Source organism: Canis lupus, chromosome 1 (assembly GCF_003254725.2).
Source record: "Canis lupus dingo isolate Sandy chromosome 1, ASM325472v2, whole genome shotgun sequence".
Lineage (NCBI taxonomy): Eukaryota > Metazoa > Chordata > Mammalia > Carnivora > Canidae > Canis > Canis lupus.
Window position 1 is genome coordinate 83627205 of NC_064243.1, and position 19303 is coordinate 83646507.

Here is a 19303-nt window from a genome sequence, read left to right on the forward strand (position 1 = left end):
AAAAAAAAAAAAACCCATATCTATTCCTCAGTAAGTATATAATGAAAACATAAGATTTCTGTGGCTTTCTAGCTTTCAAACCTTTATCTTCTTGGTGTAGTCTGTTTTCATCTTCAAAGATATGCTGATTTGTCAGTAATTTACAGGCTTCAGGGTTTATAAGCAAAACTACAACTGCCACTCAAAATTGTATGAAAAACTCTTTATCTATTCCTTTATGACATCTCCTGGGGGCTACTGGCCAAAATTCAAAAAATCTCTAGCCTTCTGACACCAAAGTTTGGGGTCCTATGGGGTACAAGGAGAAGTTGGGCATAATAAATACATGGACAGGTTAAGCAAAATTGGAAGTAAAATCCACACACATGCTTTAGGACTCAGCTCAGACATGCACTCCCTGTGAAGATTTCCCTGCTTCCCTGTGTCCTCAGGTAGAGGGGTAAGTTTCTGTTATACTTGATTCTCATCTGACTGGGTCTTTATTCCACTCACACTTGCATTGTGGTTATTTGTGTGGATTTGTTTGTCCCATATCCTTCAAGATCATGTGTGCTTTTCAAGAACTGGGTTGCCAAGCCCAGCATAATGCCTTCACATACTCATTCAGCAAACATTTTTAAAAAATGATTATATACCAGGTTAAGTTACAGATTTTTTTAAAAAGGACATTGTCTTTTTTTAAGGGTCTTACAATATCATGTATCATATATCATATCATATATCTTATAATGCTGTAATAAATGCCCTTGAGTTATTGTGGGAGCCCAAAGAACAATGTATCTAACTCAGTCTAGGGGAAGCAGAAAAATAAGATGCCTGTTGGTCTGGTCTGAGTGGGGGTTTGGCACGTGGAATAGACACAGGCATGGATAGAAAGCTAGTTAGGAGCTAGATAATTTCTGCTGTTTATAATCCTTACCTTTTACAACCAATTTCCCTTTTACTGAGGGAAAGAGTGAGTGACTCTAGACCCATTTTTATAGAGCTAGCAAATGGTGATTTGAAATCAGATCTGTCTTTTCTGGCAAGAACTCTGTAGTGCTTGCAGCATAGAGCTTGAGAGAGATGGGAGAAATGAGCCCGGGGAAGGAAACTGGCACCTAGGACCCAACAGCTGAGTAAGCCAGGCTGAGGAAGATGGATGTTATCTTTAGGAAACTGGGAGCTGGGACACCTGGGTGGCTCACTGGTTGAGCATCTGCCTTAGGCTCAGGTCGTGATCCTGGGATCGAGTCCTGCTGCTTCTCCCTCTGCCTAGGTGTCTGCCTCTGTGTGTGTGTCTCTCCTGAATAAATAAATAAAATCTAAAAAAAAAAAAAAAAAGAGAAAAGAAAAAGAAAGGAAAGTGGGAGGTAGTGGGAGCTGTGAAGCAGGAGGGTGATATGGTCAGGTTTCTGTTTTACAAAGGTGATCTTAGCCAAGACAAAGAAGATGAAGTGGCATGAGCGAGTACTCGAGATTAATCAGTCTGTGGTGAGAAGTCATGCAAGAGACGAGCCTCCGGATTCAGGACAGTTCTGAACCAGGATACGCAGGACTAGCAGGTGGCAGTGAGAGAGAGAGCCGCATTCACCAACGTTGAGTTAGGACAGGTAATATTGAAAATGTCCATCCACCCACCCTTTCTTCCATTTTCTGCTTTGTTTCACAAAGGATTTGAGAGAGCGTGTCCTGTCCTGTGTCAGACGATCTTCAAGCCTAAGCGCTCACAAGGGCTTGGTGGTCACACATGGAGCGCTGCCTACTATTTCCCACACCCCGTGGCGAGAAATAAAAGGCAAATCTCTGTTCGATGTAAGGGTTATTATGAATATCAAGGCCCGGGAAGGCACGGGGGTGCCGCGGTCCCCGGGAGCCAGAGCCGGCTGCAAACCCGCCCAGGCCCCCGCAAGGCTCAGGTCCCTAAAGCACGGGGTAAAGCGAGCCTCGGTCCCCTGGGAGCAGGGCCTGAGGCCGCCTTCTGTCCCCTGGAAAGATGCTCGGCCGTCAGAGGAGATGGTTTCCCGGGACTGAGAGGCTGCGGTTGTGAAAAGGGGAGAAAGGATTTGAGAGGAAGGGACAAAGGGAGCCACAAAGAATACAGTATGCAAAGTTCCTGCTAGAAGCCAAAGGAACTTGCAAGAGTCCTTGCCTGGAAAAATAGAAAAGGTAATAATAGTAAACGCGGCCCTCTCCAGGGAGCGACCACATGAGAAGTCCGGACAAAGAGACTGAGCTCAAAGAGCGGAGGATATGGAATCTTTCTGGGCAATCGCACACCCTTCATCCGTTTCCCGGACTTGGGTTGCAGACGCTGGTCAGAGCCTAGTTTTCCTCGGATTCCTTCACCAGCTTGGGCTGCGGAGTGCGCATGTTAAAGGGGGAGGGCGCCCCACTGTTCTGGGGTAAGGGTTTCTGGGGAGTATGGCCCAGATGACTGCCAAAGGGGATAGTCTCCCACCTGCAGAGGCAGTGAATGTCCATGAACTCTGCCCTGTTCTCCCCGGGATCAGGGATGATGTGGAAATGAAGAGTTAGCTACCTTTTCTCAGGAGTTAAGATTCTGTGCATGTTCAGTGAGATAGAGGTTTGTCCAATTCACTCCAAGTACGCAGGCTGCTTCGATGGTTCATACGATGATGTCAAGGAATGAGAAAAACAATCTGATATGCTCCATCTAGTCATTTCTTTTCAATCACCGGTGAGGTGAAATGCAAACACGGATGCCGCCAGGAAAAACGGTGTGTTCATGTCAAGTCTGTGAATCTTGTTTTTTATTTTTTAATTCCACGAACAATGCTTTGCTCTCACTTTCTGTCCACAGCCCTCTCCCCTAATAAAGTTGCTGTTTTGTTTTTGGAACTTTGATCCTGATACTTTTCTCGAAGGAAGGTTGGTTGGAACTCAAGGCATAACTGACTAGCAAAATTCGTAACTCCAAGTATTAAGTAACTTTCTTTATGAGACAGAAACAGCGTCCGATTCAAATGTAAGAATAATCCTTAAAATAACTGATACAGGGATACATTTATGGCACAGATTGCGGCATACTTATCTCCAAACTCACTAAGTTGTATATTTAATTATATGCAGCTTTTTGTACACCAATCATACCCCAATAAAGCGGCTTAGAAAACTGATATAAGCAAATATACTCACTCGATCATTTTTGATGAAAAAAACACTAAAAAAAAATACTGTTAAAATTGTCACACTTCCCTGGAACTCTTAGGGGTAATCTTAAATCCACTTATGATGTGAGCAATAAGAAGAGAAAGATTAAATTTTTGAAGGGAACGCTAGAATAAAATTGATGGTGATTCTCAACAGTATGTACAAAAATTATAGAACCCTGGGGCTGGAACTAACCTCTTTCCTTTTCCAAATGGACTGTATCTAAATAATTCCGGAAGTGAATTGGCTCCCTAGTCTCTGAGACTTAAAGGATTTCCACATTCCTCCCCCATCCTCATTAGTCTTCATTGTGATCTGTTGAATAAATCTAAGGGGGTAGGAAGGAAGTCCTTCCTGAAGGTGTTTAGAGATGGTGGAGATGTATGATAAAGCTCACAAAGGTAAATGGAGTTTTAAAGATCAAGCATATCACAATGTAAAAATAATATTTTGAAGTAATGCTTAAAGACATACATGAAAAATAATTTTGCATACGAACTCATCTGCATAGTAAAGCAAAGTTTGGCAACAAGTCATCTAAATTACCTAATTCTAGGTAGAAAAAAGGCTATGTGTGTGTATTTCGGTGAGAAATAAGTAAACTGACAAGTAAGGTGACAATTTCTTGTTTATAACTCTAATGCTATAAAATGAGGACCAGCTTGCAGCTTCTAAAATAGCAAGTGACCTTCTGCAGCTCTGATTTCAACCACTCAGCGGGTTTTTTTCCACCAAAGGGGCTTATTTTAGCTCTCACTAGACATTTCAGCAAATGGTGCTCTCCAAAGGCTGTAGCATCTCTGACACGGATTACACAGGTGGTTTCATTAGAATCCCACATCCTGGGAGCTGGGAAAGTTGAGTATATCTTTAAAAACTGCTGCTTTCAGTGTTATTACCAAGAGCACCCGTGGTCCAACCGTACCAAGGCGAGAAAGCTGAGACTCCACGCTATATATAGCACTAGAGGGGGTTGCATCTGAACTTCTTAATTCTTTCTCCTCCCCCTCCTTTTTTTTTTTTTTTTTCATGAGAAAGGATGGTTTCTTCTTGGTGAACTATACCCTCTATTCATTTTCCTCCACAAGGGATTTCTTTTAAACTTGGAAATATTCTCCCCAAAATACTATATCCCAGCCTCAATCAAAATGATTAATGAATTTTTAATTTATCACTTGCCTTAAGGATCCAGAGAACCACTCAATTCTCTGTTTCGTTTGTACTACTATTGTGAAAGTAGAATTCTTAGGGGATTCACTTTGAATTAATGCCAGGATATCTCTACGGACTTGCTCAAGGCAAGGTTTAAGTGCCTGTGTTAGGTTTTCAGAGTATCAAGATTCCTTGGAATCCACGCTCTGAGGCAGTAATGATAATATATGAGAACAACTGGTTGAGAGGTGAAACATTTAACCAATGTGTGTTTTGGCTTTTTGACCACGGACTACTGGTTTTGTAAGTTTTCTGTCATTAAATAGAACAAGCGTACTGGTTGAGGTGTCACAGGCGACAGTGTCGGAGACGATAATGTCAATTTCGGACCTTTCTGATTTTTTCTAATCTCCATTTAGAAATCGTTCTTTTTTCAGCATAAATAGAATTGGGTTGTTAGCATAAAGACATCAGTAACATTTAAGCTTAAAGCAGCCGTCTATTAGTGATGTGTAGCCTCAATTAAGACAGTTGTATATTTTTAGCATTTAAGTTTCTCAAATTCTTTAAAGAAGGGATTGGAGGCATAAATAACCTCTAACTCCTTTGTCGGCTCAGTTTCCATGGTCTAACCACTCATTACTCCCTCACCAGTGAATTAAGATAGCATCTGGTCTCCTTTTCACACAAATTCTATTGCTGATAATCATAACAAAAAATGGTCTAACAGATTTTTACTTCATGTAGACCTGAACCAAAATGTTTTTGGAATTTTCCAGATGTATTAACAAAATATGAGATTATGTAATGTGAAAAACAATGAAAATTTAGATTACCATTACTACAAGTAATAATAGTATCTGGGCAAAGACTGAATGAATGGATGGTTAATAAAATGGCTATTATTTTCTCAAATTTTGAGAAGCTCGGGTAACAGCACTTTTAATAGAAGGTAAGAAAATAGAATGTAAAGCAGAAAGAAAAACTGGAAGAATCTATATAGCATTTGTGTCTAAGCAGACTATAAGCCAAACAAAACAGCATCTTAAACAGTAAAACAAATTAACCATTTAAAAGAGTGCTTTCTTAATAATTTTATAAGGGAAAGCTGTTTGGGATCACAGGTGTTTTTGTTTTATTGCAATAGTGTATGTCTAACTTTTGGGAAAATACAGTTCCTTTTCTTCAAACTAGTTAATAAAATTAAGAAGGAATCTTTTATGAAAATGTTACATTTCAAAATTAACTTTCTTTTTTTTAAGCTCTTATTTATTTATTCATGAGAGACATGGAGAAAGAGGTAGAGGGAGAAGCAGGGTCCTTGCGGGGAGCCCGATGCCAGACTCGATCCCAGGACCCTGGGATCACGACCTGAGCCAAAGGCAGATGCTTAACCACTGAGCCACCCAGGCGCCCCTCAAAGTTAACTTTCATAGTGAAAGACCTCCTTCACAGAACAATCAGCAAACCCCAGCTTACTTCAATGTCCTGGAATTGACGAGTTCTAAGGGAGGAAGCCACTATGGACCCCTCCAGACTTCCACTTTGTGACCTTTGGGAAGTCACTTAACAGCTGAATATCCTGGTGTCTTTGGGTTTGATTTTCTCTCTACAGAAGGATCTGGCAGGAGAGACATCTCCTAAGAGCATGGCGACTAGAGTCTGAGGGGCTGCATGGGAATTTCTCTTTGTTTTGACTCATGAGGGAGATGTCTTGCAGAGTTACAGAGGGTGAGAGTTCGGCTCACGGTCTTAAAAGCACTTGAAGAGTCTCAGATGGAACAAACAAGAACAACGGAACCCAGAGTCCATTAAAATCTCTCCCTACTCTCTTCAAAAGGCTGCACCTCCACATGCAACCCGAAGGACAATTAGCAGGTCACAAATCATGAAAATCTAATTATGAATATTGCTCAGGGCATCATCAGGATTGACTTTTACTATCTGGATTTTGTGGACATAGGGATTAACTGTGAATTTAAACAGAAGACATCACCACTCCCTTTTGGAAATTAAGTCAATGTACTTCTGACCTAAGCTAATTCAGAGGAAACCTGAGGTAACCGTTACATTTTCAAACATTTAATCTGAATTTTTAAAAGTAACTTGATCACTTAAATAACACCATTAATAGGCTAATGTTTTAAAATAAGTGTTTCCTGAGTAGTCTAACACCAAGTCAGCCTACAACAAACCTGTCTGAAAACAAGAGAGCCATTCCACAATAGACCTTACAAATATGGCCCAAATTTAAATGGTACATTTTTTTCTTCTTAGTGTTGAAAGTATTTTTGCCACAGGAGAGTTTAGATCCTAAAATAAAATCAAAATGATAAAATGAAAATAAAACAAACAAAGACAAAAGTCTTTCCAAGCCAGGCATATTTCCAACAGGTCTCTCCACATCCGGAAGCATCATGGAAGTAAATCCTGAACCTGTTGACAGGGGAGGCTCTCAAAGTGGTTGTATACTATTCCAATAACACCAAGGTGTATTAACCTCCAGTGACCTGGCCGTTAAATGACATTTCTGTGTTCCATGCAGCCCATGTGGTACTTTAACCCTAATGAGCTCTTCCCAAAATAGGTGCTCAGAAGTATGGCTAAAGCAGTACCTATCCATCCTGACCTGTGGAAACGCAATTCAGGGCTCTTTCCAAGAGCCAGTGTCTAAGCATGCAATGCCTTGAAATGCCGCTCGACAGTGGAGGTGGTTTTAGAGATTATCTTATGAGCATAAACATTTCCCTCCTCGACAAAGGCAGAACCTCTGGAAATCCCCTTTCCTCTTCCTTACTGCAGAATATTTCATATCTACTATGGCTTTTGAAATTGAGTGTATAAAGTGGAATTGGTTTTCTGACAGCTTCTCAATAGCATTTTTTTTTTTTTTTTTGGTTGGTGGATTTTGGAGTTTTCTTATGAAGTTTTGGATTCGGAGTCAAAAATTAATCCCAAACTAGTATCTCTAGGAAAAGTCCACTGATGAAGATCAATTTTGCACAACTGCAACTCAAAATGGAAATAGTGAGTTAGAATATTCACCTAAAGTAGTGAATGCTAGCACATTAGGAAAGCTGTATTAATAGGGGTAAAGCATATAGTGACTAATATGCATACATGTACAAGTACTTGAATTGAATACATATCTCTGTATTGCTTATAATGTAAATCATCTTTATATTTGTTTAGAGGAGCCTTGCAGGTCACGAAGTATATTTGTATATATTATGCCATTTATTCCAGTAAATGCACAGGGCTAGATACTAGAGTGACTACAACATATCACTAGGTGATTTTAGATCTTTGTGAAGCTATTAAAGGTATCTAGAAAGATATGGATTTGAATGACCCTAGCAAAGAACTGTAGTTCTTTGTCCCAGGACATTCTAGAATAATGCACGGCCATGGACTGGTTAATATAATAGTGTGGCCGTGGTAGAGATCCCAGAAATGTGACAAATGGAGTTGATTAGTCCAGTCCCCATATTTGGGAAATTTCTCTTGAGACAGAAAGCAGGATTCTAGAAATAGCAGCCTCTTCTGTAGGTGGCAAAGAACAAGGGGATGTTAAAATTTTCAGAGGAGTGAAGTAAGACTCTCTCCAGTGACTAACGTGACCTGGTAGGCCTGGGGCTAAGGCTAAGGCCCCTTAGCAGTCAAAAACTTATATCTTCACTTTATAGTCTCCCCTTTTCTCACAAGAGAGGCTCAGGGAGGCAGTCAGGTTGGAATGAACCGGTGAGGACAGGTGGGTTTATCCTGACGATGTATCTGTACAGCATCTCATCCTTCACATTGAATGTACATGAACCCAGGGTATTTGGAGGTTGCTTGCCACTCTCTTCTTGAGCTGCCTCTGGTTATCCTTGATGCTCATTTTAATCTGATTTCTTGTTTTTGTTTTGTTTTGTTTTCAGGAGGGTGGAGGGAGAGAAGAGGCTGGTGCATAGTTCTGGTTTGATTATGACTATTAATTGTATCAGAGTCATCTCACCCCATGGGTTCTCCTGCCTATGAGGGAGGTGTGGCTGGCTACAGGCAAGGGCTTGAGCATCTTGAAGGACGGCCTAGTTGCCTGAAAGTCCCTCCTCTCTACCACTCTATACTTCTCTTTGGGAAGTGGCTATAACAGAGGGACTATCTGTATAGAGGGCTAAAGCTCTCACCAGGAGGTGGGAGAACCATAATCCTTCAAAGTCATTTAATCCAACCCACCTCATTTTTCTGATGAAGAGATCTGAGCCTCAGAAAGCAGAACTGATTTTGAACAAGTTCACAAGGCAAGCACATGGAATGAGGACTCTCCATTTCAATATACTATCCCTAATGTGCCTGTGGGATCCCTAAAGTGCAAGGGGCCTGTGGTTGGGGGAGGAGCAAGAGGTATTGGAAGACAGTGAAGTTCTCAAGATGTCTTCCCTCAACACAAGAAAGGGAGAACGAAAGACACAATCTGGATTCTCCTTTCCCCACACTGTTTGAAGGACTTTTCTCACTGATTTGGCCTATTTTTATTTATCTCAATGACTTCTTAGACAATTGCTCCTGAATTGCATGTCTATCTGTGTTTGCTACCCGTGCCATTGCGGGAAGAAGGAAATATGTAGCTAGAGTTAAATTCTATTCTCTTTACCACTTCTGAATGAGTCATTAATTATGCATAGAGAAATGTATGTTTATGAAATATACATGTGAAAATGCATAGATAGATTTAAGCAGTTATAAAAGATTTATCTGTAGAAGCATATGTCATTAAAGGTGCCGCCTTAGACCATAGCACCTGCTTGGGGTTCTTAATAAGTAACAGTTGAAACATCAATGTTGATAGAATTCCCCCAAACAAAATGCACTAGTAAGATCTTCTATGTTTCTATATAGACTTAGTAGAATTAAGTAGTAGTAAAAGGGACTAGACACTCTCAGATCAATATCTTTGTAATCTCCTCTAACTATTAATACACAGCTTCTGGAATAGGTAGCTTTTTTTGTTTTTCAAAAAGAGGTTTATTGTCTAGTTTTTATGCTTAAAATTCCAGGCTCCATAAATAGGACACACAAGAAATAGGAAACTAAACCTATATTTAAGATTATATAGGAGAGACCAAGGAATTCGTATTTCTTTGTCTTTATCTTGAGAGAAAATTACTAAAAGCAACAGGAAATTCAGGCAATGTGTGTAAAAGGTAATTTATCCCCTTAGCCTCACAGCTAATTTGATGGATCCCCCCCCACCTCCACCGTTTTTAAAAGCATATTGCTTGGTTATTTGAAATGTTTTGTTGCCTAGTACCTCACAGACACACTGTCAATCGTTTTTGAGATTAAATGAGCTTTCGTTAAGAGTATTGGTCCTATAGAATCCCCCCACTGATAAGAGCTACAGTGAGGAGCACCTACAAGAGCCTCCCCGTCCTTTTTTGCTTGCTCATGGGGCATCCGTTAGCCAGCGTCCTCTCCCTGCCACCAACCACTGCAAAATTTTATCCCCGAAGATATAACACATCCTCACGCCAGCTTGAAGTAAAGTTCCAGCTAAAACCAGTTAATACTCCTGCCTAAATATTAATTTGCAGCTTACTTTTGTCCTTGTCTTATTCCATGGCTTTTTCTCCTAGGGATTTTGAGAAGCCCAAGGATATAATTCTTGGAATGTTTCAGATTTTTCTGTTTGCTTACTCACATTTTGTTTTCTATTTCCAAGACCATGAGAATAAACCATTCCTGTTAAGAGATATGGCTGAGAGTAAGCAATAGCCCCCGTCTCCCTCACCTCTTGGAGAGACCATGGTACCATCACGCCCAGGACTTACAGTATATGACCCACTGAATTGCAATTGTTTGTGTTCATGACTGACTCTTAGCTGGTGAGGGCAGGAGCCGTGGTGTTCTGGTCTTGAAAACCTGGCACATTTCAAAAATATGTTTTTGAAAGAATGCCTGGCGATCTAGGGTAGTAGAGTGATGTGCATTAGAATTTAAGCTCTGTCACCTAACTAACTCTGTGTTCTAGGAAAATCCCTTAATCTCTTCATCTACAAAATGGGATGATTTCTCTCACCTGAACTCATTAGTGTGAGGCTCAAGATGGCTAACATGCATTTTCTATACTTCTTTCCATACATCAAATATTATTATCATGTCCTTAGCCTAAGAAGTTTGTAGTTTCTTTGGTACATTTTTTTATTTTTATTTTACTTTATTTATTTATTTATTTATTTATTTATTTATTTTCTTTTGGTACATTGTTTTAGAAAGACAAGCTTGGATTTTCTGGGGAATATTCCTGACTTTCACGACAGTCCTTTAACTCACATTTTTGGGACCTGCATATTGTTGCTTATACAGTTGCTTTATGGTTCTTAAATATGTGGTTTTATTAAATGAACTCCAGGCTGTAAGACCATATTCCATATGAGCTATTCCAAAAACTGGCTTAAGAAACAGGTGCTTTTATGATAAATTCAATATCAGAATAATGTCCTGGTTGTACACAGTTCATTATTCCTTCAGAAACCAGGGGAAGCAGATCAGGGCTTCTAATAGCCAAGAATGATGTTCAAAAATTCTTTAGTGTCATATCGCCTTCAGATCACCCAGTGAGAATGTAGCTGAAATCAGATTTTCTATTTTGTCTGCACAGAGTTCTTTCTGTGACAGCTTGCCACCACCAGATTAGTGTAGATGCTCATTAATCAAGTCAGAGCAAAATGTCAGTTTTCTCACTCTGTGTGCTCCTCTGTGTAGCACCTAGAAGGACGGCAGGCAGGCAGCAAACGTTAAGCATGTTCTGCTCAGTGGGAATGTCAATTAACTTATGAGGGGCTCCCTTTGGTGGGAAGACATACATTATCATAATTCGAAGAATGGCTTTTGATGTTACTCAGACCTGAGCTCACATGCTTATTTTGCTTTTTACAAGTTTTGTGACTTCTGAGCCTTTCTTTTTTCATCTGTAAAATGGACATACACATACCTCCATAATAGGCATAATAACAATTGTTCTGAGAATTAAATGTAGGACATTGCTTAGCACAATGCAGGTGCTCAATAAAAGGTAATTACATTACTTGTAATAACCAGTAATGTCATTAATCATAAAGATATAAATAACATTGCAATACCAATTACATTAATAATAATAATAGCAATAAAGTTTATGCTTGATAGGTTCTATCCTAAGAACTTATGAATATTAACTCCTTCAACCAACACCCTTTGTTGGGACTATTATTGTTCTAGGTTTACAGTTGAGACCCAAAGAGATTAGGTAAAGTGCTCACGGGAAAGGGCACACTAAGTTTTGAACTCAGGCAATTCAGCTTTAGAATCAGAGTTCGTAACCACCATCCATATCACTGACGTTCTTCTGTCCAATGATTCTGCTGTGGATGTGGTGTTTTAGTGAAATGAATGACAGTTTTTTGGATGGTGCAAGAAAGAATAGTGTACCACGTTACTGTGGCTTGTCACCGGCACCTATGTTGGACACCCATACCAGGAGTTTGTGTCCACTAGATGGCATTGTTGTTTTAACGAAATGTGAACCAAGTCACTACGGTTTAGGAGCCTAAATTTGAGAACACTGTCAGCACAAGCCAGTTGTATTCCTGAAAGTCAGATGGAAGAAACCCCCAAACTTTGCAGCATAGCTACCGATCTCTAAAGACTAATGGTATCGAGAAATAGGAAAAATATGTACTAGTTTTTTCAGGGTGTTGATATCTGTAGAAAATCTGGATGAGTTTTGAAATCATCTAGTCCAAATGCATCAGTTCATAAATCTATTTATGATGGGCCAGAGAGGAAAAGTTACTGGGAGGTGGGTACCCAGATTTGATGGCTTTGGCTGTAGTTCTCTTTCGCTAATACTTCTAACAGATTCTAAATCACAAAGAAACTATGGTTTCTGAATTCTTAGAAGACCTTCCTTTGGGATATGGGGCAGAAGATTGCCCAACGATTATGAGTTTTTGCCTCATTTTGCTTTATACATATGTTCAAAATCAATACCAGACTCACATACTTAGATATGAAGGAGGATAAAAGCCAAAAATGGTGTCTATTTCTTTTTCTTTTTAATATGTCTCCTTGGAAAGATTGAGTGACTCTGGTTTATTCATTTATTTAAAAACTTTTTGGTGGGGGGGCACCTGGGTGGCTCAGCGATTGGGTGTCTGCCTTCAGCTCAGGTTGTGATCCTGGGGTCCTGGGATCGAGTCCTGCATCAGGCTCCCTGCAGGGAGCCTGCTTCTCCCTTTGCCTACGTCTCTGCCTCTCTCTGTGTGTCTCTCCTGAATAAATAAATAAAATATTAAAGATTTTTTTTACATAAAGAGAAGGGGAGGGGCAGAAGGACAGGGAGACAGCGAATCTTAAGCAGGCTCCATCCATGCCCAGCATGGAGCCCAACATGGGGCTCAGTCCCACAATCCGGAGATCATGACCCAAGCCGTAATCAAGAGTGCTTAACTGACTGAGCCATCCAGGCACCTGGAGTGACTCCACTTTAAAAGACTGCCAAAACAAACAAACAAACAAACAAACAAACAAACAAACAAACAAAAAACCAAACTGTGCCTATTGGCTGACAATGCAGCTAGTGTATATTAAACACAGAGCAAGTAGCAGGGCAATGGCTAAGACAAAGGACTGGGATCAGATGGCTTGGGTGGAACCAAAGGACCCTTGGAAGGCCATGAGACACCTCTATGCCTCTGTTTCCACATCTGTAAAATTGGAATCATATTTTTACTCATAAGGTGTTTGTGAAAATTAAATGCATGTGAAGTGCCTATGTCTAGTTATAGAAACAAGGCTAAGAGTAGCAATAAAAATAGACTTTTTTTTTTTTTTTGTTCTGCTAGCTGATGTTTAGTTTTCTGTGTCTCTCAGCTGTGAATGTCATTGTAGGTGCTCTGTCAACAACTTCTTTACTCACTGTCACATGTTACATTGCTAAAAAGGAGAAATAACGTTTCAGGTTTTATAACTGTGTAACATCACTTCTTCTTCAACCAGATGGTAGAAGTAGCCAAGATACATATGGCATGTACTTCATTATGTGTTCACGTCAACTTTATTTAAAACACTCGTAGGCTTTGGGCTCCTACTCACAGTTTAGACAGAGAAGGTGACTGGCATACAAATAATAACCATTGAACACTTGCTGAGTGACAAACATTGCTCTGTTTTGCAAGGATGAACTCATATAATTCTTACTACAACCGTGGGATCTAGGAACTAATACCTCTCCCTTTTTAAAGATAAGCAAACTGGGATCTGAAAACTTGCTCCAGCTTAAATAATAAGCCAGAGTCAGCGTGTGGACTCGGGTGGCCTGATTCTCAGTGACCCTGTACTGCCACCGCTCAGGGCAGGATGTGAGGAGGCGTTTCCTCCAAAGGTCCCTAAGACCTGGCTTGCTTCCACCCCCAACCCCATACCAAATACTACAGTGAAGCCTGATAGAGCCACTGTTTGCGTAGCTTTTCTAGGATCGTTAACATGCGACTTCATGACCCAGGAGGCTAATGTGTTAAACCTACATCAATATTTTTATGGCAGTTAGTTAATGAGATCAACTGGATAAACATTTAATAGACTTCTGAGCTTAAAACAAAGTTGTAACAGGGTCAGAAGACAGCATGCCTAGGATAGCGCACTCTTGAGGACCACTTCTTAAAGGGATCAAAGTTCACTGCAGCCAAAAGAGGATCGGGTTGCTGGTGTGATCATGCCTGTGACTAGCCCTGTTCACAGTAATGTATTTGTTGCTCATATGTTCTGTAACATTCCAGACTACCCTCTCTTCACTGCCAGTAATTTAGATGCTACCCCCATGTAGAATTCTTGGATTCAGATTCACAAGAGACGTAGCTGTCTTCTGGTCTACCTCTCTGCCCTTAAAGGGAAGGAAACTGAGGTACCGTTTGCTTCTGGTTTGTCCCAAGTTATCCTAGAGGAAGAGTTTGAGCCTTATTTCATTCAGGTATTACATACTGCTCTATATCCCTTAGCTATTTTATTTCAAATATTATCACTCTGAATACTTGCTGCAATTCTCTGGTTTCTACCAATAACATTTTTCCTTCAGTGATGACCCCAGATTCAAGAGAGCATCCCTTCTTTATAGATAGCATCTTTCTATCTATAGTGATAATTTCTTCTTCCTTCCTTTGCTTGCCATGAACTTGCACAGGGCTGGGGGAACAATGACATTTATCGCCCCCCTCCAAAAAAAAAAAAAAAAAAAACAACAAAAAACTTTTAAATCATATCGTTTTCTTCAGGAGAAGCTATGCATGCAAGTCATGGAACCTAGCCCCACGGCAACGACCATCCCCAGCAGGGCCCAGGAAGCTTCAAAGCAGAATTGCCAGAAAGGAGCTGGGAGGCGATGTCCCACTTACCGATCTCACCCATCGTTATCCCGGGCGCTAGCTGCCCGTTGTTGAAAGAGCTATAGGTAAACAAGTTGGGGACGGATGTGAGGTCATAGATAGGTTCTTGCTTTATCTGTTTGATTCCAGTCATGTCAAGTCCTGACTGATCAGGGGACGGTTGGCCGGAATCCACGTTGTAATAACCCTCGGACTTGGGCAGGTCGATGACGTGTCCGTTGGCATAGGTGCCTCCGGCCTCGCCGTGGAGGCCGCCGAGGCCGTTGCTGATGCCGCCGCCGTACACCCTGGCCAGCGCCTCGGCCTCCCCGCTCTGCTGCTGCCGCTGCTCCTGCAGCCGCTGCTGGTGCTTCTGCACCTCAGCATACAGGCTGTCCCTCTGCTTCTTGGACATCCTCCCGAACTTCACAGCTGGGGTGGAGGGTGGAGAGAAAAAGCAGAAGAGAACACTTGGGGTTATCACTTCCAGCACGTCCAATGGATCACAGAGAGCTGTCCCCTGGATAGCAGGTGCCCTCAGATCTTAGCACCACAAGCCCAAGGGGGTGTTCGCCGGCACCCCCCGTTTGGGGAAAGGTGTGTCTGTACTGGTTTATGTGCATTGTGAGCAATAAATCAAAGCTACAAAGAAATGTCAAAATTTAGCTATGTATTTCTTATGGCCATGGAATTAAAAGGCATATTTCCTGGTTCTTTCTTACGTGTGTGGGGGAAAAAATAATCCACAAACCCCAAATTACCAAATAGTACCTGCTGTTAAAACGTCCATCAGCATTCATTCTTAGCTTTCTCCAGTAAGCATCAGGGTTGCTGGATTCTTGGATGGGACCCTATTATTTCACATTTTCTAAACGGCATGTTGGGTAAGACCAAGGATGTGGGAGCAGGGTGATAAACAGCATTTTAAGGAAGCATTTGTCTTCATTTGGCTTTTGGGACCAAATTCAAAGAATCTTTGGAAAGTAGCAATTTCGTATATCCAGTGCTCAGCAAGTCAGCCCACAGTTACCCCTCCTTTCTCCTTCTACCGCCCCCAGGTTTTATATTGCCCAACTCTTCTGGAAAAATCCTCAGCCATTATAAGGAAAAAGGAGGAAGACGCTCTGTAAGTGATCACAGAGTGCTCTGAAGATGCTTTGATCTGAATTCATTGTTTCTTAACTAGGAGAGCTGAACCTCCTGACCCATTATGGATATTGACATTTTCCCTCACAAACTGTCAACTCTCAGTTTAGGCTGTGAATATTTTAAGCCAAGGGTCCACCTCGTCTGAATCATCAAACGCTACGTCGTTCAGCCCATGTTAACAGTGCAGACTATGACAAGTTCGCACTTGGAGATTCCTCTCTGAGTTTCCATTTCTTTTCTTTTGTGACAGTGTTCCCATCACCTTTGAAAAAAGATTTTATTTAGTAATTTATTTTAGAGTGTGTGTGTGTGTGGGGGGGGGGAGCAGAGCAAAAGGGGGAGAGACAAACAGACTCCCTGATGATTGCCAGGCCCAAAGTGCCCAGACTCGGGGCTTGACCTCGTAACCCTGAGATCAAGACCTGAGCTGAAACTAAGAGTCGAATGTTTAACCGACTGAGCCACCCAGGCACACCCCATCACCTTTTGGTATTGAGAGCCCAGGGAATATAGAGAGAACAAAGTGGAGGGTAGAAGCAGGTCCAATTCTTGGATTCATTCACTAGTGTTGGTGACAACAATTTCTGAGAAAAACTAAACGGTGAAGTGCTTAAGGACGTTCCAGCACAGGGGGTCTGTGGAAGAGATGTCCTTTCACAATGCCCTCCCCTTCGCCCGGTTCCATTAATGTTCATTTTCTCCTTCTGTGGGTTACAAGGCTACCAAATTTTATCTAAGCATGGGCTGTTCAGAATGGAGACCACATTTCCCAGCCTCCCTCACTGGCAGGTGCATCTGTGTGACTAAGCTCTGGGTAGCAGGAAGTAAATGAAAGTGCTCCATATGCTCCTGCGAGTTGGGGCACACTGCTTTCCTCTTTCTTGCCTGATGGGTTGTGGATATGAGGGCTCAATTGAGAGCAGCCCAAACTTCCTGTTTCTTCTTAATCCTCCTAAAAGACTATGTTCTGGTGCTGCCTAAACAGAAAAACAAAGGAGCAATTATCCAGTAAGTTTTCTGAACGAAGATAATTCATATGTTTAATTCACAGCAAACTCCCCTTTCCACCTCAACTGTCATTTTTATAGAGTCCCAAGTCATTTAGATCACTGTGTTTCACTTTGTTAATAGAGACCATGGTCTTTATTACATTCTGTTTCTCATATACACACCTATTTGCTTACTAATTGCACTGACACTTCCAGTTTGTCTGTGGCCCAAATTCTAAAGATAATTTTAGGGAAAGTATTCTTTCTACCTTTGTATCTTTACAAATTATATATATACATATATAAAATTATATATGTATTATAATTATATATATAAAATAACATAATTTCATAAGTAAATAAGCTTATATGCGTTATATATGTGGATATGTATATATCTATAATCTTTTGGGGAAAAAAAACTTTTGTGTAAGAAAAAATAAACTAACTTTCGATTCAGGAAGAACCCCCCCCCCAAGAAATTAACTTGACACGCTTCTTTATTTGCTAACCTATTCTTTGCATCCATGTACGTTCAGAACAGCAATTTATTACAGAGCTATGCAGGTGGATACAGAATTTCTATTGTTGTAGATTGAAATTTTATTTTGGCTGGAGCAGATCTACCTTCTGAGTTACTTTAGTAGAATAGTTTTGTGTTTCTTTAAAATCTATAGAGAAAAAAATATTGAGGAGAAAGTCTTCTATCACAGACACATAAATGTGATGTTTCTTTTTAAAATCCTTTCCATGTAACGCTTGCTTTAGATTTCCATACACTCTATACTTAGGTGAAATATACAGTGCGGTGGATTGATTGCATTGATGACCTGATTCCTCTTACCTATTCCCTGAGTAAATAGTAACACCCTTTCATTCTTGGCAGGCACCCTATTCTCACCCCCCCCACCCCCACCCTCCACCCACCATCCCCCCCCACCGCCCTTGCCTCAGGGTCATGTGACCCACTTTGGGCCAATGGGACATTGCTATGAGTGACACAAACAGAAGTTTTTCAAAAGTGCTTGTGTGATTGAATATCTCACCAAGAAAAGGACGTGCCTAAACTAGCTTTCTGGAGGATAAGGTATGTGAAGCAGAGCCGAGTCACCTTGGTCTTTCCAGACAAGGCCATCTACCTTCAGCAGAGGCACAGACTGGCCTAAAGCTGGTGGCAGATGAATGAATGAATCCAGTTAAGACCCTCCATGTAATAATTTTAGGTCTGGAAATCTGCTGTTAACCACAGGTCTCATAACCAAAGCAAACGATGTCAAATACATATGCTGTCAAGACCTCTGCCCTGGTAAACATCTGAAAATCCAATCTTGAGTCGTTATGCTTTTTCCAAGGTCCTAACTTACAGGTCACTGAACAAACTGAAATATTTTCAGAGACAACTTAAAGCTCTCCTGTATTTTGGAATTATCCAGCTTCCTCCTAAACCAAGAACTTTGCTATTACTATAATAGTATTGTAGAATATATTTGCCATTTGCTTCCGATGAGCCAGTGTTTCAGTTGTGTGTCCCTTCTGGTAACAAAAGTAATGACATACTTGGGGAAAATCATTCCAGTACATGGAATAATAAATCTGAGAACTTTCCTGAAATAGATATATAATTCCTTTTCACTATAGGTAAAAACATTTGTTGTATTCATAGGCCTGTTTTTAACAAACGCTGTATTACTATTATATTTTCAAGTATTAGGGTTCTTCTTACCACTACTCATCAATCAGAATGGCACATATTTTAAGTGTTTGCCCCTCTCAGACTTGATATTCTGTTAATGATTTTCACTTGAGTATAGAGGCAGCCACTTATTAAATTGTTAGCTCTCAAACTCATATGATTCTGTATACATCGCAAGTGCTTTATAAATATTCAGTGATGATGGTATTTGTTCATGATCTGCTCTTATCACTTACTTTAATCCCACACTAGCAAAGAACAATTTTATGCAAAATCATCAGGAATCTTTTCATATTTATTTGGATTGTGGGATTCTAAACAGAATGGAAGATTTTGGAGTAACTATAAAACAAAGTCATTGGTTCTTTGAAGATTTCTACTTACTAACACATGACAACTAGATAAACGCTTTTCGCTTCAAGAGAACCGACTTATAAAACTATCATCTGTGACTTTCCATAGTCGTTTTGAAAATTATTTTGTTACAATCTTTTGGTTGTAAAGTTTTCTATGCTTACATCTTGCTGCTTACCAAGGAAACCGGTCTTAATTTAACTTTTTTCAATTTCAAGGATGTGCCTTTTTTATAGTGCTCTAAGCTTAGTAGAAAAGATCAGATTCCATCTACCCAACCCTATTCATAATTTAAAAATATTCTTTCTCCTCCCTCTCCTTTCCCAGCAGAACTTCCTGTGATGATCGAATGTTCTTTGTGCCTTCCAATATGATAACCACAAGCCACATGTGGCTGTTGAGCACTTGAAATACAGCTACTGGGAGTGAAG

At 40.6% G+C, this 19303-nt stretch overlaps 1 protein-coding gene across 1 annotated transcript in view; it reads right to left on the minus strand.

The window, feature by feature from the left end:
- RORB (RAR related orphan receptor B) overlaps nucleotides 1–19303 on the minus strand; it is a 196106-nt gene that overhangs the window by 31847 nt on the left and 144956 nt on the right. The window contains exon 4 of the mRNA XM_025423306.3: nucleotides 14718–15119. Coding sequence (XP_025279091.1) covers nucleotides 14718–15119 — 402 coding nt within the window. The remainder of the gene's footprint in view (nucleotides 1–14717; nucleotides 15120–19303) is intronic.